The sequence below is a fragment of the Tetrao urogallus genome, assembly GCF_951394365.1.
Source record: "Tetrao urogallus genome assembly, chromosome: Z".
NCBI lineage: Eukaryota > Metazoa > Chordata > Aves > Galliformes > Phasianidae > Tetrao > Tetrao urogallus.
The window spans coordinates 64,694,173-64,718,496 of record NC_136816.1 but is presented as its reverse complement, the minus strand read 5'-3'; the positions used below and the strand labels follow the sequence as shown (position 1 = coordinate 64,718,496).

The window sequence follows — 24,324 nt, the reverse complement described above, 5'->3', positions numbered from 1 at the left end:
GAAACAAAAACAATGCTCAGAATAGTTAGTGCAATATTTAACTACAAAAAGTAAGTTCTAATATGAAGATTTATCTCTGGACTCAAAACAATTTGCCATGTAAGCATATTGAATGTGATCACAGTGGCAAAAGATTTTTAACGCAATTCCAGCACCGTACAGTAACTGTTTGATTATATGACTGCAAGATACTTACAATTCCTGGGTTTGCAGAGGACGTAACTTCTCTGTCTGTGGCTGATGGAGCTGCAGCCAGGACAGTTACTCCTATCCTGAAAATTGTCGATGAAGGTACTGTGTACACTTTGCTTTTGGCTCTGGTACCATGTCCTTTTTAATGAGTAATCATAAAGCAGTCAGTCAGTCTCCCCCGCCTTCTTCCTCACTCCCCAAACCTCAGTCTGACAGTGCTGTATGAAGGAGTGGCTTTCCCTCCTGAACTTGTCTAGCTCTGTCCTGCAGACTTCTTTCTCAGGTTCCTAAATGTTTAAACATGGAAAATTTTGGCTTCTGTCAGTGTTACAGTTAGGGCTGTAGGAGGGGGGTGGATTATCTACTCCCTTATATAAATGCACTCTTGTTAGTAGGAACAGATTGCCTATTGTTGGCAAGACAGAAAATTTCCTTTCATCCAAAAGCATGCACTTTTTGAGCATTGATCACTATTGATTTCTCTTCATATCCAATGAATCTAATCATGACCTAAATTTAACAGCACACTGATGTTTAAAAAAATAAAGTGGAAATGTGCAATGTAAGGTACTAATTCTGCTATATGAAGCTGAAATATGTCTCATTTGCATGTTTTTACAAACCATTGTTATTGCAGAATGTTAACTGGAAACTTTGTCTTGTTCTTGTTGAGGAAGGGATAAAGAAAGCTCACATGTATGATCTTTTCCATGGGGATTCTACATGGAAGTATTTGCCTTTAAGACTGAGCTGCTCGTTGTGTTTTTTTTAATCTGCATATATCATGGTGTACCATACTGTCCTGGTTGCTCAATTGACTAATTTGCCAATTTGCAACACTTTAAAAAACACAAACAAAACATCCTTTGGCTTTATTTCTAACAAATTACATCTATTTAACTGCTTGAGTCTGACAGTTTTGTTGCTCTAACACTATGCTCAAGAGATATTCAGAAGATGCTACTGCTGTTCTGTGTTAACATTTAGCTTGTGCCTATGTGCATTTGCTCACTTCAACATATTTATCAATGACCTGCATGGTGGAATCAAGTGCACCCTCATCAAACTTGCAGATAACACCAATTTGAATGTTACAGTTGACATAATAAAGAAACAGATGCCATGCAGAGGGACTGGGACAGGCTCAAAAGTGGGTTTATGAGCACTGAATGAGGTTCAACAAGGCCGAGTGCAAGGGGTTGCACCTGGGTCAGGGCAATCCCAGATATGTGCACAGACTGGGAGAAGAGCTCCTTGAGATCAGCCCTGCAGAGAAGGATTTGGGGGTTCTTTGAAACTGGACAGGAGCCAGCAGTGTGTGTTTGCAGCCTGGAAGGCCAGTAGTATCTTGGGTTGCATTAACAGCAGGGTGTCAGCAGGGATAGGGAGGTGATTGTCCCCCTCTGCTCTGCCCTTGTGAGGCCCCAACTGCAGTAATGAAGTACCCCAGGCCCCCAGCACAAGAAGGATATGGAGCTGCTGGACCAGATCCTGAGGAGGTGATAAAGATGCTCAGAGGGCAGGAGCACCTCTTCTATAAAGGAAGGTTCAGGGAGCTAAGCTTATTTAGCTTGGAGAAGACTCCAGGAAGACCTCATTGCAGCCTTCCAGTACTTATTAGGAGCTTATGAACAGGAGACAGATAGTGATAGGACAAGAGGGAAGGGTTTTAAACTAAAAGGGGGGGGATCTAGGTTAGATACTGGGAGGAAATTCTTTACTCAGAGAGTGGTGAAGCACTGGCAGAGGTTCCCCAGGGAGGTTTTGGATGCTCCACCCCTGAAGGCCTTCAAGGCCAGCTTGAGTGGGACCCTGGGCAGCTTACACTGGTGGAAGGCAACTCTACCCATGACAGGGATTTGGAACTAGATAGTCTGTAATGTCCCTTCCAAACTAAGCCATTCTGTTATTCTATGAATGCATGACTAAGCATCTCTGTTGTAACAGGAAACATTAATTTATACTACATTGAAGAAGTAAGTGACGTAACTGAAGCTTCTGAAGGGCTATTTGGTGGATGATGCTATGCTGCCTGGCTGGAATGTAGTTTTGTAGTGGGTGTAGATAAAGCAAGGAATCAACAATGAACCTTGTGATAGAGGAGGCAGCATGTGTGGCACGGGCAGCTGAAGAAAATTGCCTTTGAGAAATGTTTGGGCTTCCTAGATAAGTGGTGTAGGATGGCTTGTGGGACTGCAGTGGCAAAAGCTTATTGCAGAAGGCTTAAGAACTTAAGGACTCCAGTTACATCACCTACAGACTACCTCTGTCCTTTGATACTCTTGGCTATGGAGAGCATCTCTCATGTCCATGCTGTCCAAGACAAACAAATGATGCTGCTGCATGATAAGTGATAGCTCGAGGTGCCTCTTTCAGATGTTTACTGAGCAGTAGCAACAGCAGCTAGGAGTTTCCATGTTTTGCACTTCCCTGCACAAAGCTGAATGGTGCAGTTGACATGAGCAGGGATGCTATCCAGAAGTTCCTGAGCATGCTTGAGATTTGGGCCTGTGCCAACTTCATGAAGTTCATCAAGGCCATGTCCAAGGTCCTGTGCCTGGCTTGGGGCAGTTGAAAGCACAAATACAGGTTGGGAAGAGAGCAGCTCTGAGAAGAAGGATTTGGGGTTGTTCGTTGATGAAACACTCAATGTAAGCTGGCAGTGTGTGCTTGCAGCCCAGAAGGCCAACCATATCCTGGATTGCATCATGAGAAGTGTAACCAGCAGGTTGAGGAAGGTGATTCTGCCCCTCCGCTCTCATGAGACCCCAACAGGAGTCCTGTGCCCAGTTCTGAGGGCTGCAACACGAGAAGGGCATGGAGCTGTTGGAGCAGGTCCAGAAGAGGGCCACAAAGATGATCAGAGGGCTGGAGCACCTCCACTATGAGGACAGGCTGAAAGAGCTGGGGCATTTCAGCCTAGAGAAGAGTCTGGGCAGATGTTGTAATGGCCTTCCAGTACCTAAAGGGGTCTACAGGAGAGCTGGGGCAGGACTTTTTATCAGGGCATGTAGCGACAGGAGGGGAGGAAATGGCTTTAAACTGGAAGAGGGTAGATTTAGACTAGATATTAGAAAGAAATTCTTTATTGTGAAGGCGATGAGACACTGGAGTGGGTTGCCCAGTGAGGTTGTGGATGGCCACTCCCTGGAGACATTCAAGGCCAGTTGGACAGGGCTGTGAGCAACCTGGTGTGGAGGGAGGTGTCCCTGTCTATGGCAGGGGGTTGGAACTAGGTTAAATGTCCTTTCCAACCTAAAGCATTCTATGGTAAATTACCACTTAAGTCTTTTGTGGACATTTCATGATAACCATATTTTGTGGGATCAGAAACAGGCTAATATTGTATGAGACCCCAAAAATGTTGAAAATGCAACAGTCATTGCCTCTGATCAGGGATCTCTACTTTCTGATCTACTCTGTGCACCAGTGGTTTTGCAGTTTTTGATTACATGAGTTGCTATGAAACCCTCACTGACTTAAATTTCTCCAAGTTGCTTCCAGCTATGGGTGCAGTGTTTTTCTGAGAGTATATTGTTACTTCCAGATATTTTTTGTCTCGAAGAGGATGGATAATAGAGCTAAAATTTCCTACAGGAGTCGGTATTTTTCAGAGTCTGTTGCATGCCATTTATTTATTTATTAGTTGTCCCTTTAACTTCTGGAATGCATTGTGCAAGGCTGCTGTGGAATGTAGTAGAGAAATGATGATCAGCTAGTGCAGGCAGTGGAGAATGGTGATCCTGAAAAAGTTATATTAGAAAAATACTTTATCAACAGTTGATACCTGCATAGTTTCTTTTTTCTTTTTTTTTTTTTCCTCCTATTTGGACAATTATCTCCCCATTCTATTTTGCAAATGAAAAAAAAAGGTCTCTGAATAGATTTGTGTAACTTGCATTGTACTTAAATGTGTATAATTCTCAGATAGCTTGAAAAGAACTGGGTCTTTCATCTTTTAAGAGTCTTACAGAGAATACAGCTATTTTAAATTTTTAAATGAGCCTGTTACACACCGACAAAGGGAAACTGTTCTTTTGTCTTTCAGTAGCAAAACAAAAGAGCTGATATGATAGGATTAAAGATGTTATAGCATTACTGAGGATATCTGAGAACATATAATTGAAAAAAGTACAGTTGGGTTAAGTATTTGACAATCTGTAAGACTGGTTATTTCTTCAGCAAATCTCAGACATAGTGTTTAGAAGAAGAGGTACTAATTAGGTATAGAATTAGCACCTTGAATACAAAGGTCCAAAATTACATATTTTCCTGTTTTAGTCTCTAGTCTCCCTGGCTTTCCTCTAAATAGGGAAAAGAATTATCAGCACTGCAAAAAAATATAAGGAAATGGACATTGGTGGCTGTTCTTTGGTGCTGAGATGGAGCTGGCAGACCTGAGTTTTTCAGGGTCTTCATGAGAAACTGCTTTGCCTAACATCTTGTGTGTCTGACTGTTTAATTCACAGATACAAGGGATTCTTACCTAAGAAATATCAGTTTTATCAGAATTATCAGTTACCTGCTGTCTCCTCCTTTCTGAAGACTAAGGGGAAAAAAAGGTGTGGGATTTAGGTGGTACTAATGCTTTGCAGTCATCAGGGAATTCACTAAACATCTTGTATTTAAATATCTTATCTGACTGCATAATAAAAAACCCACAGAATCAGGAGTAAGTACCAAAACAGAAGGCACAACATGTTGTCAAACTGTTAATTTTAAAACACTTTATTTACCAAGAAGATATTTTTTCCTTTACATCTGTTTTTGATAGTAGGCTCTCTTTAAAAGGATAAAAATTCCTAACTGAAGAATATGCAGTGTTTCATTTTAGGTGGAGCCTGCTGCTTGAAAGGGTATTCATTGCCATGGAGTCTAAGTATTGCTAGGGGAAACATCATGTTTTGCAGACAAAACTATTGCTCTGCAATCTACAGATATCTATTCCAGTGGTGTAAGAACAAAGCATATAACCTGCTTGATGCAGTTACCCACCAGTCATAACAGCATCATAAGCCTGCAGTTGTTCTTAGTCTTTTGCATGCCACTTGCTTTGACAGGGCAACCATTCATATTCCTGGTTCCAGGTGTTGCTCTGTCATCTCCTGTCTACTTTCTTGCCTGAACTGTACTCTCACATTAGGGTTGTGTTGCTGTTTTTTTTAGTTTGTTTTCTGTTAAAAAAAAAATAATCTATATCTATATGTTCATTTGTTTCGCTTTTAAATAGATAGCACCACTTTTCTTCCCTTCTACTTTTGAGAGAGTGCAGAGCCTGCAGAGCTGATTTGTACCAGTGTGCAGCTCATACATTTTTTCTCACAAGTCCAGACGGCAGAGTATTGAACATTTTGTTCAGCTAGCAGCAAAAAAAAAAAAAAAAAAAAAAAAAAAAAATCTCTACAAAGTGTTAGAACAAAGTGCTCTTTAAGCTGAATATTTCTCAAGGAGCATATTAATATGATTTCAGTCTTTGCCAAAGTTGTTTGTGCAGAAGTCCAGTACTGACGAGCAGATAGTTATGCTGGAGGTGAGCTAACTGATGTCAGAGAAGACTGTAATCTGTTGAAGGTACTTCACTGAGTGTAGCAGGATGCAGTGCTAAGCCAACAGCAGCTTTTAATTGCATATGCATCAGATGTTCTTCCTGAAGGCTGTGCCTTGTTGTTAGCCCAGTGTAGAAAGAGTAGCTGAAACTTTTCCTGAGCTTTATTATTTTGCTGTGCTTAAATGGGATATAAAAGGTTACTTTGTATTCTTAGTAACTTCCTGGATTCTGGTTACAGATCTGGTAGAAGAAAAACAATGTGTCCTGAGAGCCTGGAATCATAGGGGGCATCATCAATCACATTAGGAAGTAGTGTCTTTTCACTGATACAGGCAATCAGAATCTCCAAAGGGATATTAGTGAACTCTTTTTGGAAAGGTTTAAATGTAAGGTGCTTGTCTTTTGCTTTCAGTAGTACTATGGATGTACTGTCTGTTGTAGCATGGGGGTTAAAAGCTCAGTAGAATTAGTTACAGCCAACAAAGGTAAGTCTCTTGACCTGTTATGCTTCATGAAGTGAGACAATAGGAAAGACCTGAAATATGTAAAGTTTTGTCTGGCCTATGTTTGTAGGGTGGGATGTGAATCAGCTGAGATAGCTCATTGGTTATCCGTCTGATGTGTGTGATGAAGATCTCAGGGGGTAAGTACAGCTCCAAAATAGAAAGCAAGACTAGACAAACTATGGAGAACTCCTTCACATAGAGTAGGAGCAACATCTGCACTACTCTTCTACAGTGTTTCCGTGTCAGAGGTCATCTTTGGTGATGACTTAGGTCCTGGCTTGAGCATTTGACTACTTAGGGGCTTATGCTACACAGGTTGCAACTTTATTTAATGCAGCTTTATCTGCACGTTCTTTAAGCTTTTTACTGAGTTTCACTGGTACTGAATATGTGCAAGATCATTCCAGGAAGCCTGTGCAGAGTGCTATTACTAATAATGTTTCTTTCTCCTTTTACTGCAGACTAATGAGTGGAATAAGAATGATGATCGGCTACTGCAGGCAGTGGAGAATGGTGATCCTGAAAAAGTGGCTTCGTTGCTGGGTAAAAAGGGAGCCAGTGCCACCAAACAAGATAGTGAGGGGAAAACTGCGTAAGTCTAACTTAAATTTGTGATTTAAACATGATAGTGGGGAAAAGTAGCCTTGGATGTGCATGCCACTTCTAAGAATGAAAAACCAGAAACCATCCTGAAAACAAAGGTGCCATTTCTTAATGAGAAACCTATTGATCTAAATTGAAGCTCATCTGCTGGACAGATTGATCCTATTTTGGTACAGAGTATTTTGAGACTTGGGAATTTCATGACGCTATACAGATTGCACACTCCAAAAGGCATTAATCTTTGGGTCTATTTTTTTCCTGTGAGCATTATCTTAATGACATAGAAGCGAAGATAATTTTTCTGTCTAATGGTTTAGTTTGAATTGAAGTTTTTGTGATGGGCTTTTAAAATCTTGCAGATACTAATGACTTGTGCAACTGTTCCTTGTATTGATTGAAATTTGGCAATGAAAGTTTTGTGTGAACAGTCTCAGTATATTTTTCATTGTACTCAGTGTACTATTTTCTTCTATTCTTCCTCTTGTTCTCTGATGAACAGTCTTAACTGTGGGAGATAGAAAATTCCACTAAGAAAGTTACAACATGGCATTGTTATCTTTAAGCTTTCTTAAGGGACTGGGAGATTATTAAATAAGTGTAAAATAGGCTTCCCATGAGAAAACCAAAGCCTTCAAAAATTCTGCATAGATGGAGAAAAAGGAAAGCAATTTCTAGTCTTAGGATAGACAGAATGAGGCAGTTTATAACAAATAATAAGTTCTAATGGATTACCTTTGCAATATTTGCATTATTTATTGAGTCATATTCTGTTTCTTGCTTGATCTGTTTTGAGTTTTCTACATCTGTGTTATTTCTGTTCTGCATCTGAGGAAACTAAACGATGGCAGCAACTCATAATGATCTGCAGCTTCTTACCGCAAAAGTCTACATTCTCTTAATTACTTTAAGTGGCCTTTCTCCACACACAGTATGATTTTAATTTTAAAAGTTGCATGTGTGCATTTTTCTTTTGAAAAAGACATAATCAGAGCATGACTTCTTTCAAGTCTTCTGAAATAAAGACATATTTACCATTTTGTCTTTTTTCTAGTCAGGGAAACCTTGGCGCTGAAGTCCTAAGCTGTACTGTGTCCAATGTAACACCGACATTTTGCGAGTTTCATATATAATTTGATACTGATTTTTATTCTAGGAAGCCAAGCAAGACTGAAATTATCAATAAATATACACAAGCCTTTTGACTCTTAATACTGAGACTGTAACTGTAGGGATTTGGTGCAATGGCTTTCATGTTTACAGAAACACACTTCCAAATTTACTTTTCTTTGTAGCTGCAAATCAAGAAGTCAACTATTTATTTCTATTAATTATGCAGCTATTAATTATGCAGATACATATACTGTTAATTTTAATATTTTGATATATAATTAGATTTAATTTTAGTTTAGAAATATGAATTAAGGCTGTAAAAATTTTACTAATTTAGTATCAGCTGAGCTGATTATCAGTTACTTTTAAAGTATTTCTATGTAATGGTTTAAAGAAAAAACAACTTGAGAGAATGCAGAAAATACCATTGTTGTGATACAGAAATACAGCTTGTCAGCTCTCATTCTGTTTCCAGTGCTTTGAGAAAGTCAGCAGACCTGCTGGAATTATTTCTTCTTCAGTTTTGAAAGATAGCGACAGACAGGTATAGAAGCCATGACACTGATATGGAGAGACACAGCTACCAAAGAATACTGTGATCCAGAACTGTTCTCTAGTATGGCTTATTACTAACAGGCAGTTTCTTGTTTCAGTTTTCCCAATTTCAGAGTCTTTAATTTTTAGTGTGTCTGTATACATGTGTGCTCTAAAACCAAAATATGGTTGCCTAAGCAACATATCTAAATACAGAATGAAGCATAGCCACAATTTCCATCCAAATAGGCTTGTGACTCCTGTGTTTGCAGTATGATGCTATGCCTTATATCTGCGCAGTGAATCCTGGTGCCTAGCACAGCTGTTTTGTTCTGCCTTTGGATCTCTGGTTAGAGACAAACACAGCTACAGCCTAGCACTGAGTCTGGCAGTGTCCCACAGATGCATGGTACTAATTTGTCAGCTACCTCTTCTGGAGCATGGGAGACTCATGCTGGGAAAGAGCAATTGGGAGAAATCTATCTGGGACAACTCAATACAATCATGCTCAAATGTCACTAATTAGTTTAGAAAGTGGTCTGCTATGCTATTTGGGAAGGAAGCTTTGCTAATCAGTGGTCTATTGATTGATCGATCCCCTGTGAGTATATATTCATGCATTTGTTTATTTAATTAGGCTGAAGGTGACTAACTGGAAGACTGTGATGGATCCAATTATGTAACAACTTGCATAATGCGATTACAGCTTTGGAATGTGCTTGAAAGCACAAAAGGAAAATCAATTAGTTTAGCTTTTTGTTATCTGTTCACTTAAGGCGCAAAGTGTTTTTAGTGTTTTCTTTCTTGTTCTCTTTCTTAACAACTCTTCAAACAAAATTCTTGATATTGCTCAGATCTTTATTTGAAGCATAGTTTTAATGTTTATTTTAAACAAAAGATGGAGAAGACTAATTTTTTCAGGCTTAAGAGTACATTTCTAAGGTGGTAAGTTTTTTTTGTAATCCTGTGGTTTCTCAATATGCTTGAACTAAGAGGAACAGAGACAACCCACAGTTTTCTGCATCTGTTCTGTTGAATACTGTGTGTGTCATTCTACTGAGTCCTGTTCCAGCATTCTTCAGCTCTGGCTCATGTTTGGACAAAACCATCTACATTTTGCCTCTGTCTTCTTTTGCTTCAGTTCTACAAATTCTTTTCTCTATGGATTACCCATATGCAGTACAACACAGAATTTTTAAGTAATGTGGTCAAGGGGAGTAGGTATATTGTTTGGAGGTTGTATTAACAGATTTTCATCTGGAATTTTAACTCCCCAGTAGTTTCTCTTAAAAAAAAAAAAAAAAAAAAAAAAAAAAGTCAAACTAGTGAAAGAAGGGAAAGAAGGTTTTTAAGTCTTGCCTGACATCCCTACCACCACCACCATTCAGCCTCTGACTCAGACCTTCTTATAAACAATAAATTAATTTTAAGGCTATGGAGCAAATACACCTTTGGTGTAAGTTGTCAGAGCTCCATTATTGCTCCCACTTGTTCTGCACAGACTATTGCCAAGTACAATTGTACAAATACAATTTGTAATTACCTGTCTGGAAATCTGACTCTGCCATTGTAGTCCTATTCTTCAAGATGGTGATTTTTTTTCTTGTCCAACTTCCTTAAACAGCAAAACAGTGCTTTCCAACTTGGAAGTTGATCATTTAACTCCCACTTGAACTAACAATAAGGGCTTTTCAAGGAGGGCCTTTTCAGGAGGGGATAGGACTTATTCATGTGCTAGTCTTTCTACAAGAACAAGTCTTCAAATGGCCTGTTATTTAAATAATTTGCTGCTATTATTAGAATAAAAATAAATGAATAAATAAAATCAAAGTTTGGAAATAATTCGTAATATGTAAATGGCAGCACTTCCATGTCCTGAAGTTATTTTGTCTGTGTGCCAGTGCATCATTGCCATGTTTGCATGTTATTTCAAGGTACTGAACTGGAATCAAATGCTTATGACTATTAAGTGAAACAAAAGATCTCTAATTTAATTTACTGCAATTGTATCAGCTGTTGCTTAATGAAATGAGTAAGACAATGATATAAAAAAGCTTTAATTCTCTACAAATGCACTTTAACAAAACTGTTGTCAATAGCAGTCAGCAGAAATGATGTTCTTTTGAACAAGAATGTTCATGCCTCAGAGACTGAGTGAAAGTAAATTTTGGAGCATATTCCAACCCCAAATCCTTTAACTTGTTCAAAGTATTCGTTTTTCCTTTTTCACTTTTGTATCTTCTTGTATTAGGAGATAAGTGGAGTTGCATGATGTGCATCACCATTTGACGAGTAAATTAGGTATTAAATGTTTTTTTGTGAGGAACGTCTTCCTTTTATGTATTCATGTTTCCTATTGTATTTATCTTAGTAGGAGCTTTTGAAAAAATACATGTTTACTGCAGTTATTATACTGTCCTGATTGAGAGAGAAAGCCATAGAAATTATTTAGACAGCTCACCTCCAAAACCAGGGAAGTACCTTACCAAATGAGCGCAGTGTCTGTGGAATGGAAGAGCTGCAGTATCCTTCCTTTGTAGATTCGAATCTGTATTAATCTAGTAGAAGACCTTCAAAATTAAGGAAGTTTCCACATTTTATTGTGTACATACTGGAGCTCCTCAGTAAAACATTGTACACTAGGGGATGTTTCCTTTGCGCAGTCAGAATCATAGAATCACAGAGTCACCAAAGTTGGAAAAGACCTACAAGGTCATCCAGTCCAACCATCCACCCATCAGCAGTAGTTCTCACTAGACCATGTCCCTCAACACAAAATCCAAACGTTCCTTGAGCACATCCAGAGTCAGTGACTGCACCACCTCCCTGGGCAGCCCATTCCACTGCCTGACCACTCTTTCAGAGAAGTAGTATTTCCTAACCTCCAGCCTAAAACTATGTTATCTCCAGAAATTGACCTAACATTTAATTAGAAAAGCATCCTAGCTTATTGTCTTCTGAAAATTGTACCAAGGTGGGACCTGCAAGAAGTGCTAATATCTGAGCATCATTACCTCCCTAGGAATGGAGTTGATTGGTGTTCCAAAAACTTGGTAAATTCTCTGTCAGAAAGAAATTTTTGACTAACATTTATCATAGTGTCTAATTTATGGTAGTCCAGATGGTAACAACAATGTCTACGTTTTCAGACAAAATAAAGACAACCACATGATAGAGTGATCTCTATCCATGTTCTACTGCTCAAGAACAGTAAAACTGGAATCTGGTTCTTGTTTCAAAATTTCTAGTAAAGTTTGCTGTCATGTGAGATTGGTTGTAAATGCTTTTATTTTTCCAAAACTTCCTTGAAATTCTTTTCAGGTTAATGTCTTGATTGCTCATTTTAGTTTCCCCTGCTCCCCACAGCATTGTTATGAATTTGATTCAATTAAAGTGTTAATATTAAATTTCCTGAAAAATTACTTTCCACTTTAGTCTAAAGTTTATAAATGCTAATGAAACATCTGGGCATGGTTGGACAAAATCATCCTCTGCCAGGATAGTAAATTGGGCTAATTATCTTCCCGTTACACTCAGTATGAGCCAGTTGTTACTATACAGTGAGGACAGTTACTTGTATCTCCACAGTGAAGGACCAATAATTAATTTTTATTTTAGAGTTTGGCAATACATGCAAAAATCCATGTTTCATACAAGTATTTTTGTACTGACAAGCATAACTTTTGTAGGTTTTTAAATGATGTCCTTTGAGTCCAGTTCGTACCAGTGGTCCTGCCAGGAACAATCCTGGTTCTTGACTCTAGGATAGTTTATGATGGTCTGAGTATACAACCTCTCACTGAGACTTGAAAATGCATCATGATCATATTTTTGCATCAGAGCTCTTGGAACGGGTCCAGAGAAGGGCCACTAATATGATCAGAGGAACTGGGCTTGTTTAGCTTGGAAAAGAGAAGGCTCCAGGGAGACCTCATTGTGGCCTTCCAGTACTTGAAGGGAGTGTGTAAACAGGAGGGGAAACGGCTATTTACAAGGTGAATGGTGATAGGACTAGGGGGAATGGTTTTAAACTGAAATAGAGAATGTTTAGGTTAGATATTAGGAGGAAGTTTTTCACACAGAGCGTGGTGAGGCACTGGAACAGGTTGCCCAAGGAGGCTGTGGATGCTCCATTCCTGGAGGCATTCAAGGCCAGGCTGGATGTGGCTCTGGGCAGCCTGGTCTGGTGGCTGGCAACCCTGCACACAGCAGGGTAGAAAATAAATGATCTTCGAGGTCCTTTTCATCCCAGGCCATTCTATGATTCTGTGATTCTATAACCTTAGTTATATTTTTGGCAGGACTTTGAATCAAGAATGTTCAAGTTCTGCTATATGCATTTTTAAAGCGCTATTTGTTAAGACATTTTAGTATTATTGTACCTTCATCTTTAAAAATAAGAAGTGACAATCTTGTAAAGAGACAGAAATGAATGCTGTTTAGTTAGATTTCAGTTATGAGGATCCTAACCTTTGCTCCTGAGAAACTGAAAGTTTCTCTTTAATAATTTCATGGGAAAAACAAACAGATTCCTCTTATCTGAAAAGCAAACTCCCTATTTCGAATAAACTGCTTTGAACATTGAGAAATATCCCATGGGTCTTGTGCATCTTATATGCACAAGATTTCCTGCAGATGACAGCTAGAGTTCAAGGAGCAAACAATCAAATTCTTCTAAGAGCTAGTTTGCATCTTCTGTATAGTACTTGCTTTTATTTGCTGATTGATAGGATGTCTATTCTTAATAAGTGGTTGCATTTCATTATGTGTATGAGTAGATCTGTGATCTTGGAGAAATCAAGTTTCCTTCTGAAGGGCCTCCATGCATGTGTTTGGATACTCTGTGAGGCACCCATCCCTCTCTGGTAGGATTGGACAAACCTGTAATGCTGCTGCACCAGGCGGCTGATGGAATTCCCTGTAAAACAGGTCCTTCTACAGGGTTGCCAAATACCCAGTTTTTTACCAGACCTGGCCTGTTTTCAAGAAGCCTGTGAGATGCTTTCGTCAGAGCATAGCCTAGATGGTTGGAAGTCTTTTTGTGCCTGGCTTGGAACAGCTGCTGCTTGGCTCATGTGGAGGCAGAACACTGCTTCTGTGTTGTGAACACTGTAGCTGCTCTTTTCACTTGTCTTATCCAAGCTGGCAAGAGAGCACGGGAAGCATGTTTCTTGTGGGCTGGGCCAGAACCAGGCTGTGCAGGGCTGTAGGGGACAGGGCAAAGGCTGAAGTTGTTTTTCAGATTTATATCTATGTAATGGGCTGCAGTTAGTTGTTTAACGTGTTTTTCAAAGACTTATGCAACCAAATGAGCTGCATATGTAAATTTTAATTACACTAACTGGCTTCTACTAGCCTAAAGTGCCCCAGCCTAGGAAGGGAAGGAGAGCAGATAACTGAAACAAAGTAATATGTAAAAGCCAGATTTTTTTCTTCAAAACACTTACTTGTTTTACCTACTGTGCAGGTTGCATGTTGTGTTAAGAAAGCACTAACTGGAAAATGAAGGAATGTGCAGAACTTGGCTGCTCCTACTCCATATGTGTGGAGTCTTTGTTAAAAGCTTTACTGGTATTTATTCTGAAATGCTAAATTAGAATACATTGTCATAATCTTTTAAAAAATGTAATCTTAACCATCAGTCTCTGAAGAATGTTATTGGTGGATTAATGCACTTGTTTTTTAATTCCCCTATGAAGTAAGAGAAGGTAACTTTATATAGTTTCAAAAAAATCAAATAGTTCTCCTACTTCAAGCCTAAAATGATTCATTCTACCTGAAGTTTAAAAATCACAGAAACTTCAAAGATAGTGCATACCCTGAGCTACCGTAAGTCAGGGTCCCTGATGATGAATAAGGATATCTGTACTCTTTGGTGCTTGGAGTACTGTGTATAGTTCATAAGCCCTGCTGGATTTTCATGCAACAAAAATATTTTCTTTAGATTAACTTCTACCCAGTTATTTTCAGCCTTTTCCAGCCCTTTCCTGGCTTCTTGTTATGCTAACATGCTTTGGGATTTCCTAGCTCTAATTTCATGACTTTTCATGTAGTGGAGCTGTTATTTGTGTTTGCTGGCCCACAGGCAGCAATACCAAGCAGGCTGTGTTGGAGGATGTCTAGGTACTAGACATTGCTTTTTTTGTTGGGCTTAATTTTAAGTTTGAACTCCATTCTGGCCTTGCAAGCGAGGACAGCAAATGGGTAATTGCTTTTATCTAATGCGAGGGAAGAAGTTGTAGTGATCTGGACACATTTATGGCATGCTTAAAGACTTCGCCATATGTTAATAAAGACATTTTGCCAGAAACCATATATATTGAGAAGTTAACTATGCATCACTTTGGCCTTGGAGATGTAGGATCTGTTCTAAAGAAATAATTAGAAGGAAGCTTCCCTATAAACTAGCCAGTGTTAGACTGATCTACAAGAAGGTCACAAGGGAATATGTAGGAAACTGCGGACATGTTTGTCTAACCTCAGTGCCTGGAAAAATTATCCTGTGTACCACTGAAAACAATTAAATAAGCTATTATCAGGCGTAGTCAAGGATGAGTTTCTGAGGGGAAAGTCATGTCTTAATTTGATCTAAGGTCACCATTTGCTGGATTAAGGAAAGGTGGTAGAAATAATCATTCTGAATTTCAATAAGTCCTTTGGTAACATTCCTCACAGCATCCATCTGGACAAATTATCCAACTAGGAGATAAATAGGCTCACATCATGCTGGGTGTTGACAGGGAATGGGGTTACATACGGCTGGTAGCTGCTCTCTTGTGATATTCTCCAGGGCTCAATTCTCAGGCCAGTCCCATTCAATGTTTAATCAATGGTCTGGATGCAGGAGTGTAATACATCCTCATCATGTTTACTAATGACATTAAACTGAGAGGTGCTGCTGACTGCCTGGAGGGATGAGAGGCAGAGAGATCAGTCAACAATGGTATGTTCAACAGAAAAAAAATGCCTGGTGCTGCACCTCGGGTGGAGCATTGCAGGACACAGGCACAGCTGGGAGACAAGTGGCTGGAGAGAAGCTCAGCAGGAAGAGACCTGGGGGAGTTGCTGGAGACAGCAGCTCAGCACAAGCCAGCAGTTTGCCCAGACAGCCATGAGGGCAAATTGCCTTGCAGGGGACACTGAACACAACAGAGCTTGTGGTCAGAATAGGCGATTCTTTGCTATGTTTTGTTTTGGAGTGGCTCACCAGAGTGTTGTGTGCAGTTGTGGGCTCCACAATACAAAAAGGATGTTAAGGTCCTTGAAAGGGTTCTGAGAGTCCTTTATTGCTACTTGTGAGCAACAAAGCTGGTGACAGGGCTGAAAGGTATGTCCTATGAGAAGGCAATGTAGACACTTGTGCTGTCCAGCAGAAGAGGAGGCTGAGAGATGACCTCACTTCTCTCAGCAGCACAGAGGGAGGTGCCAGCATCTGCTTCCTGGGAGCTGAATATTGGAATGCACAGGAGCATCACAGAAGTGTGCTGGGAGAGGTTCAAACAGGACATTAGGAAAGATGTTTCTTCTGTGAAGGAAGCCAAACACTCATAACAGGCTTCCTAGAGAAGTAATTGATGCCCACTACTTGTCAGTGCTCAAGAGGCATTTGCCCTCAATAATATGCTTTAGCTTTTAGTTAGCCCTGAAGTAGTCAGTGGTTGGACTTGGTAATCTCTGTAGATATCTTCCAAATGAACTATTCTGTTCTGCTCTAACCATGGCTTTTTTGGCACAAGCAACACTGCTCTCGTTTCTGAACTTTTTAAGCTTTTCAGGAGCTTCACCGTTTCTTTTGTGTTGTCAATATTTGTACCCTGAAATACCAGAAATAAAAGCAGCATTTCAAAACTTGAGGCTTTCTGTCAGTACCTAAGGGTACTGAAGCTGGCCATTGGCAGAATCTCTGCAATTAGCTGATGTTGGTTTTTGAGGGCCTTTAAAGAAGGATACTCTAAAGGAAACCCAAATTTAAATTGTAGAGTACTTTTATCTACAGTTAAGGACACATGGGAGAGGAATCTGTGCTTCAGATTTGAGGAGGGAGTTTGTGGTAATGCGGTAATAGAGTTTGCCAAAGAAAACTGTGCACAAAAATAGAACTGCTGGAACATGACCTGAGAATGTAAAATATAAAGGTTCTGGAGATCTCTAAAATCAATCTGAATAGCAGGTGGGTGGATATTTTTGTTGAGTTTGAAGGCAAAGATCAGGGGTCTGTGGCTTGCCAACTCCTTTACTGCATGATGAAATTATTGCTTCTTTCCTAATTAGAAAATAGCCATTCAGCAGCCTTGCCTTTTTTAATGTCCTATACTTTGAGGTGTGTATGATTGAAACAAGACTCTTTATACTTTGAGTCAAAGCTGGAAACTTCATATGAAAACTCTGCCTCTTTTTTTTTTTTTTTTTTTTTTTTTTTTTAAGCTTTTGCAGAGTATGTGCTAACACAGAAGATCCATGTATGTTTGTTGCCCAGGGGTTTTGTGTGTACTACGGGTAGCTGATCATGTCATGTTTAGAGGATAGGAGAACACATTCTGTTTGCATTGCATTATGTTTTAGTGACTGGTACGAAGAGGGAAACACTTTCATAGCTCATGCTAAATCCATACCTGCTTATGTCACCTTTCTTAAAATTCTAACCTGCCTGCATTCAAAAAGATAGCAGCAGCTAATTACTGAAACATCTTTTAAATCTCATACTGCTTTCTTTTCTGAGTTTTTAATGAGAACAGCTCTAGCCTGAAAACAAAATATATTTACTATAGTTGTTTCTCCTGTTGTAATTTTTGCATTCTTGTGGGTATGTGCAAGTCTGACAGAACGATACAGACTGCCTGTACTTAATTAAAAGCCACATTTATTGCATTTGCTCTTGCTTGAAGGTGTAATGGATGCACTATGAAGCTGTGGGTTTTATTTATTTAAAACAAAATAGTGAACTACTAAAAATTGATGGTAGATGTCTGATTTGCCTTTATCTCTGGCAATCTCTGATTTTCTGTACATCAGAATGGATTTGTTGTAGCATCCATTGGTACTTTGTGTCTGTAGTACAGAAATATCTATAGTAACTGAAGCACATCTTCATGAGGATTTATCTGGTGGTATTCTGCAGTTTATCTTTCTCAATTTTGATTTGGTTTTCATCCTGAAGCTGGTTCTACTGTGCCCTTTCCATTTTGGATTGCCAGTGTAAGGAAGTCCTGTTCACACATCTTTATTCTCACTTAGGAGTGACTCAAGAAGTTAGTTCCCTGACACATTTCAAAGCTGGAGGACAGTGCAGCTAAAGGGACTAAGAGCAGCTGTGGAACAGGGATAACTTCAGTTGGTACTTCTGGTGCAGTCTGCCTCTTCCGCTTTCATGCTTAGGTAGCAAGCATGGAAATGAACACTATTTGTTAAGAGGCAAAGCTGCTTTTGTTCCCAAGTCAAAGAGTGGTAACACGTTTGGTACTGACAATCTTTCCAGTACTGCCCTTTAGCTGCATTTGCTTTGTAGTAGAATTCCTGAGTGTTTCCAAGACTTGAGCCTCTCTAACCATTGTCACTTGGTAGTCAGAGAATTGTAAAGATTTGGAAACTTTCACAGGCAAATGCTCAGTAAATACTCAGTAAATTTTAGTTTTTAGGCTTAAGGTGAAATTCTACATCACCTTAAACTTCACTGAGATGATGCTTTCATGCTCCTGTCACTTAATTTGTACCAACAGTGTGCATGTATATGTGACCGTGGAAAGCAGCTTTGTTTTTCAGCTGATTTTGTTCTATCTCAGTGATGTGGTTACCTACCTAGCTGTGTAGATGCAATGAAGATGTAGAACCAGGCAGCTGGATCAGTAGATGCTGGCCATGGAAGCATAACCCTTGCTGGAATGAAGAGTTACTGCTTTGCTGAGTGCCCCGTCTTGGCCGATAGAGGAAAGCACAAAAACAGTGTCTGTTTGGGGACCATTCTGGACCATTCCCATTCTTTAAGTCTGAGAGTAACTATTTTTCTTTTGAATTAGGTTCATGATGTGTTGAATTTTTTTTTTTTTTTTTTGTTAGGTTTAAAAAGATTAATTTCATCACTGATTTTTTTTTTTTTTTTTTTTTTTTTTTGGTTGATAAAATCCCAAACCATTCATGGAAAAATTAACTTTGTTCACTAATTACTGATTATTGTATTACATGCCAAAAGAGACCATATTTGGTATTATTCCACAGTAATTGCAGACACATCATTTGTGCACGGAATATGCTGCTCCCATTTTATTACAGCTCTTTCTCACTCCGGTGAGGTCTCTGCCTCCTTCCAGTACTTCTGCCACTTGGCCTATGGCGGAAAATAATCAAAATACAGATAACATTTAATACATTTATTGGTACTGTTTTTGTTGAAAGAAGAAATCAAGGCTTTGGGGAATAATTCTGGCTGTGAAAATCACAGGCATTTTAAGCAAGCTGCTGCCTCCAAGGTGTGTAGATGTTCAAATCAATACACAAAATGAGCCAGATTACCAATGGGTCTCTTCCTGACTGAGGTATGTGGCAAATCACTTGCCTATCTCATCTGGTAGCAGCAAGGGTTGAATGTTTTCCCTTTCTGTATTTTTTTTAGTTGGCATTCAAGCACTCTGAGCAGCTCTGTGTCTTTATTTTATCAGTCTTCTTTGTTTGTATAAAAGTATTGGTCTGTTGGGAAACTGTAAATCATCAGACTGTTGGCAGACAAGCCAGATTTCTTGAAAGTCAATAAAGATTTAACATACGATATAGAAAATGAAGAAGAATGAACTGCTTTGGGAAGGGATGTTTTTACTCAAAATAAACCTTGACAATGAGTAAGTTTGAGTTCATAGTGTATTTCAAACATTCTTGCACTTAAAATATTTTCAGACCACTCAGATAAAATAGTGGAGAACAATAGCATTGTATGCTTGCATGCATGTTTTACTTTCTTCTTTGTTCTTTGTCATAATATTGTATTAGCTATTTTCTGTTCACTTGGCATTCATAATTCTACCATGTTCTTTATTTTCTTTGGATTTTGATAAATACTGTATTAGACTGCTTTCAGGCTCTGGAGAGATTCTGTGTTCTGCTCCAGAAAAACTCTGGAGCATGATGCTGCCATACAGAACTGCAATACCCAATAGGATATATTTTATCTGCTGTTTTAATTTTGCTTTTCTTTAGAGAAGTGAAAATTTCCTTATGCTAGAAGGTTACAGTCTTAATTTGAGGCTTTATTTTTTTCTTGTTTTATCGTGTTCTACTATATTTTTGTGGCATTTTCCCTAGTTATATGGACCAGCTGTCAAAATAACATTCAGTTAGAGGACTGTGCTCAGTTTTGTAGAATGTAGCTATATACGCTGTTAAGCAGAGAATCTGGATACAGTAGACTCATGTCTTGTTACTAACAACACCTCAACAAGCTCAATTAGCTTATTTTTTACAAATCTAGCCTCTAAATTTTGATAATTCTGTTAGCTGTTGTGAAGTTACGTATAAATAAATAGTTTATACAAGCTAATTAGTAAATATTACAGCCCTATCTGTTTAAGTTACTGTATGGTCATGAAATAATTTCTGTAAATGTTCATTTTTGACATTATATCTGAACTCTTGCACTCTTGTCAGACACCGACTGAAGAAGGCTTCATTCCTTTGCTGGCTTGACTTCATGACTGAAACATGCAAAAAAAAATCCTTAGCACTGAATGTGGGACTGCTTTATTTAGGACTGTTGTTTCAGTGACATCTATGTGTAAGAAAGTTACTGTTTTCAATTATTTTAGGGATGTCAGTGTCATGCAGTTGCCCACTCAGTCACCAAACATTCATAAAAAACACTTCTCTATCAATGCATTTGCATATGTTGTTTGAATACAAGGAAAAATTACACCTGACTTGGAGGTAGTAGTCTTGCAGCGGGTTGACTCCAAATCTTACGAAATGCTGCTTTGTGTTCCCTCTTACCATCAAGCCTATTTACTCCAACTGGGCTTTGTGTTCCTCCTGAAGAACGTAATTTTTCATTTTATCTTGTTCAGAACTAAGTAGCTATGGGACTTGTACATTCCCACTGGGGAAAAAAAAGCACTGTCAACCAGCTGATCTTAGTCAGATGCTCTGAGCTGAGTCTAAATTCTGACTCATCATTTGTGGAGAAAATTACTGGGAAGGATAGCTGCTACTCTGCTGCATTGAATGTTCTGGAGGTAATGGTAGAAGTCCATCCTGCCCTATAGGAACGGTAGAGATGTTTTATAGCAATAGAAGAGATCTATTGCAAATCAGTTCAGGTTGGGGCACCAGCAAGTAGCTGTAGGTAGTACCAACAGGGTTCTTGTGAAGGGAAACTGAACTATGTTAGAATGGGGAGTTAGGCTGAGTGAGAATGTGTGTAATTGATGAATATACGGATGCTATAATCAAGAAATATACAAGAAAGTTAGGCTAAACAGGTTATCACACTAAAGAAGAATGGATGGAAAGCTTACCCTTATCCTGGGTTCATCTGAAAAGGCTCCAAGAAGAGCAATCTCCAAGAAAGATCCTCACCCACTGTAGTCAGCTTTTAAATGGAGTCTAGGAGAGATGGAGCCAAGCTCCACCACTTCCAGTAGCACAGATGAATTGCCTTCACCTGTGCTCCCAGGGCTGACTGATTGCTCACCTCAGGTAGTCAATCAGAGGCTCAGGCTGTGATTCAGCAGTTCCCATACAGAATGTAACCCTCAGTGTGGCCCTTGCTCCAGATGAAGACTTACATGTTTGTTTTTGTTTGCCTGTCATTGCACAACAAGGAAGTGGGAGGAAATTTGTTTGCTTACATACAAGGGGAAGTTTATTCATGAAGGATGCAAGTGAAATGCACCACTGTTCATTGCTTCTAGATGATGAGAACTTTACAGTTTGAAAACCTGCAGCTTTTGCCTCAAATGAAACCTTATATAGGTTGTAAAGAGTTACCCTGTTCTGAAATAAATGTCTCTAGGCTTCTTTGTTTCAAGAGCCTCCCTTGTTGCACACCCGTCCCCAGTATCCATTACGAATGTATTTTGATGTTGCTGATGGTTTTTTTTTGGGGGGGGGGTTGCTTAATTTGTTTATTGTTGTTTTGTTTGCTTGTTTGTTTGTCTTTAAACAGATGGGAAAAGAAGAAAAAAGTAGGGGGGTATTAACTTTAAAATAAAGTAGAATTACTCCTCATAGGGAGGTTCTTGTTCAGTGCTCTGTTATATACTTTGACTTACGTATGATCATAATAGGGTCATCCCAGTCTGGAATAATTCTCTTGTATTTCATGAGCAGGGCGGATTTCCAGTAAGCCAGTTCAGCTCACCAAAGAGGCAGCTAACTAAACAAGCTTCCCACCCCAATCTCTTTTAGATCTTTAAGAAAAAAATATTGACTTTCAGACTTGGTAGCAGTAAGGAAGGGATATGCAGAAAGCATGTAGGAGGGAGTTGTAGCACCCCCAGCGCTGTTAGGTAACTGTGAGTGAATGTGAGGTAAACCTCGTCGTACTCTCCTGGGACTCTCCAGATAACTTCCGTGCTTTTGTTAGATACTTCACACATTCTCTCAGCTTTCTCAATACCTGTTCTGCTGACAGATGATGTTTCTTAGAATCATAGAATCATAGAATCACCAAGGTTGGAAAAGACCTAAGAGATCATCCAGTCCAACCGTTCACCTATTCCCAATAGCTCCCACTAAACCATGTCCCTCAACGCAACATCCAGCCTTTCCTTGAACACCCCCAGGCTCGGTGACTCCACCACCTCCCTGGGCAGTCCATTCCAGTGCCTGACCACCCTTTCTGAAAAGTAATACTTCCTAATGTCCAGCCTGAATCTCCCCTGCCGTAGCTTGAAACCGTTCCCTCTGGTCCTATCACTAATGACACGAGAGAAGAGGCCGACCCCCAGCTCACTACAACCTCCCTTCAGGAAGTTATAGAGAGCAATGAGGTCTCTCCTGAGCCTCCTCTTCTCCAGGCTGAACATTCCCAGCTCCTTCAGCCTCTCCTCATAAGCCCTGTGTTCCAGACCCCTCACCAGCTTTGTTGCCCTCCTCTGAACACGTTCCAGGGCCTCAATATCTTTCTTGCAGTGAGGGGCCCAAAACTGGACACAGTACTCGAGGTGCGGCCTCACTAGTGCTGAATAGAGGGGAACAATCACCTCTCTGCTCCTGCTTGCAACACTGTTTCTGATGTAAGCCAGGATGCCATTGGCCTTCTTGGCCACCTGGGCACACTGTGGGCTCATGTTCAGCCGAGCATCAATCAATACCCCCAGGTCCATTTCCTCTACGCAGTCCTCCAGCCACACCGCCCCAAGCCTGTAGTGTCGCCTGGGGTTGTTGTAGCCCAAGTGCAGGACCTGGCATTTGGTCTTGTTGAAACTCATCCCATTGGCTTCAGCCCAGCTCTCCAGCCTGTCCAGATCCCTCTGTAGGGCCTCGCCACCCCCAGGCAGATCCACGCTTCCAGCCAATTTGGTGTCATCTGCGAACTTACTGAGGGTGCACTCGATGCCCTCATCGAGGTCATCAATAAAGATATTGAAGAGGACAGGCCCCAGCACCGACCCCTGGGGAACACCACTCACGACCGGTTGCCAGCTGGATTCTTCATCTTAGTAATTTGGGACAAGCAATACTTTTGATTTGATTTTTTCTTAACCTGTAAAATTTTGAATAGCAGTAAACTAAGTGTCTGCGTGTGTAATTTCTTTTTAAGAACTCCCTTAGGAATTATTTGCGTTTGTGGGATTGATGTGATCGTAGGTGCACAGCCTGAAAGGGGTTAAGGTTTTCTTTTTTTTTTAATACTTTCTCTACAGTCTGATTTTATCTAAATCAAACTTCTTTTGCTCTTGCATACTCTTGTTGCACTTGGCACTACTCTCCACGGTCTCTCTGTAAAATCTTAATGTCCTAGATATAGCCAAGTTATTATTATTCAAGTATTTATTATTCTATGAATGCTGTCAAATGTAAATGAGTGAAGTGCATGCATCATGGTGTTCCTGAAATTTAATTGATTTCAATTGTATTGCATGTCTACACAAATGTTTTTGAGTCTGTTTTAGTATTATTCAGTGGATATTATGTGCTGGCCAAATTAGAGGTGTTGGAATTTGTCAGATTCCTTTTGTTCCCTCTTCCAGCTATTTTCCTAAAGCCTGAGAAAACCCTTCTTCTAAAGAAGAATGTTTACACAACTTTGCATTGATCACCAAGAACATAAAATTTTGAGTTTTTTTGAATGACCGGAGAACAGCTAGCAGCAGTACTTTTTGTGCTTTTCAAAGAATTTAGTTATGCCTCTGCTCAGATTGTTTATGGCAGTTGTAAGAGTGTGGATGAGCATGCAGAATATTTTTACATTTGCAGAGAACAGTTTGAAGCCTTAAGCATTGCCTGCCTAGTATTTGTAGGCAGCAGACGGCAGGATGGAAGGACTCCATGGAGAAAGAGAGGTAGTTGCTGTATTTGGTACAGGACCTCATTCCCACAGCTCTCCTGTTCTAATTAATTTTCAGCTCTTTGCCAGATCTTGTCAGTAGGTCTTTTTCTTCTGCTGATTTTTCATGGAATTTGCAAAGAAAAGCCTGTAGCATAGAGAAACGGTGTTGCAGTTCACATACTGTGTGCCAGAAATCCGCATTTCATTCTTGCCTGTTATTCCTAGTTGTTCTCCTTAGCAGGTTAAACTTTCAATATTAGTTTTAACATTTAAAGGAAACAGTTGTCCAAAATATAAACTCCTAAACACTATGGACATGTCTACATGATTAGTTAGATTCCTTTTGGATTCCAGAGAAA

The 24,324-nt window shown here is 39.6% G+C and overlaps 1 protein-coding gene across 3 annotated transcripts in view; it reads left to right on the top strand.

The window, feature by feature from the left end:
* The window catches only part of RAI14 (retinoic acid induced 14), a gene marked incomplete at both ends in the record, with an annotated part of 84,381 nt that overhangs the window by 39,811 nt on the left and 20,246 nt on the right, over positions 1 to 24,324 (top strand). For all 3 annotated transcript variants that reach the window (XM_079548921.1, XM_079548920.1, XM_079548922.1), the window contains one exon: positions 6,708 to 6,838. In XM_079548921.1, coding sequence (XP_079405047.1) covers positions 6,708 to 6,838 — 131 coding nt within the window. The remainder of the gene's footprint in view (positions 1 to 6,707; positions 6,839 to 24,324) is intronic.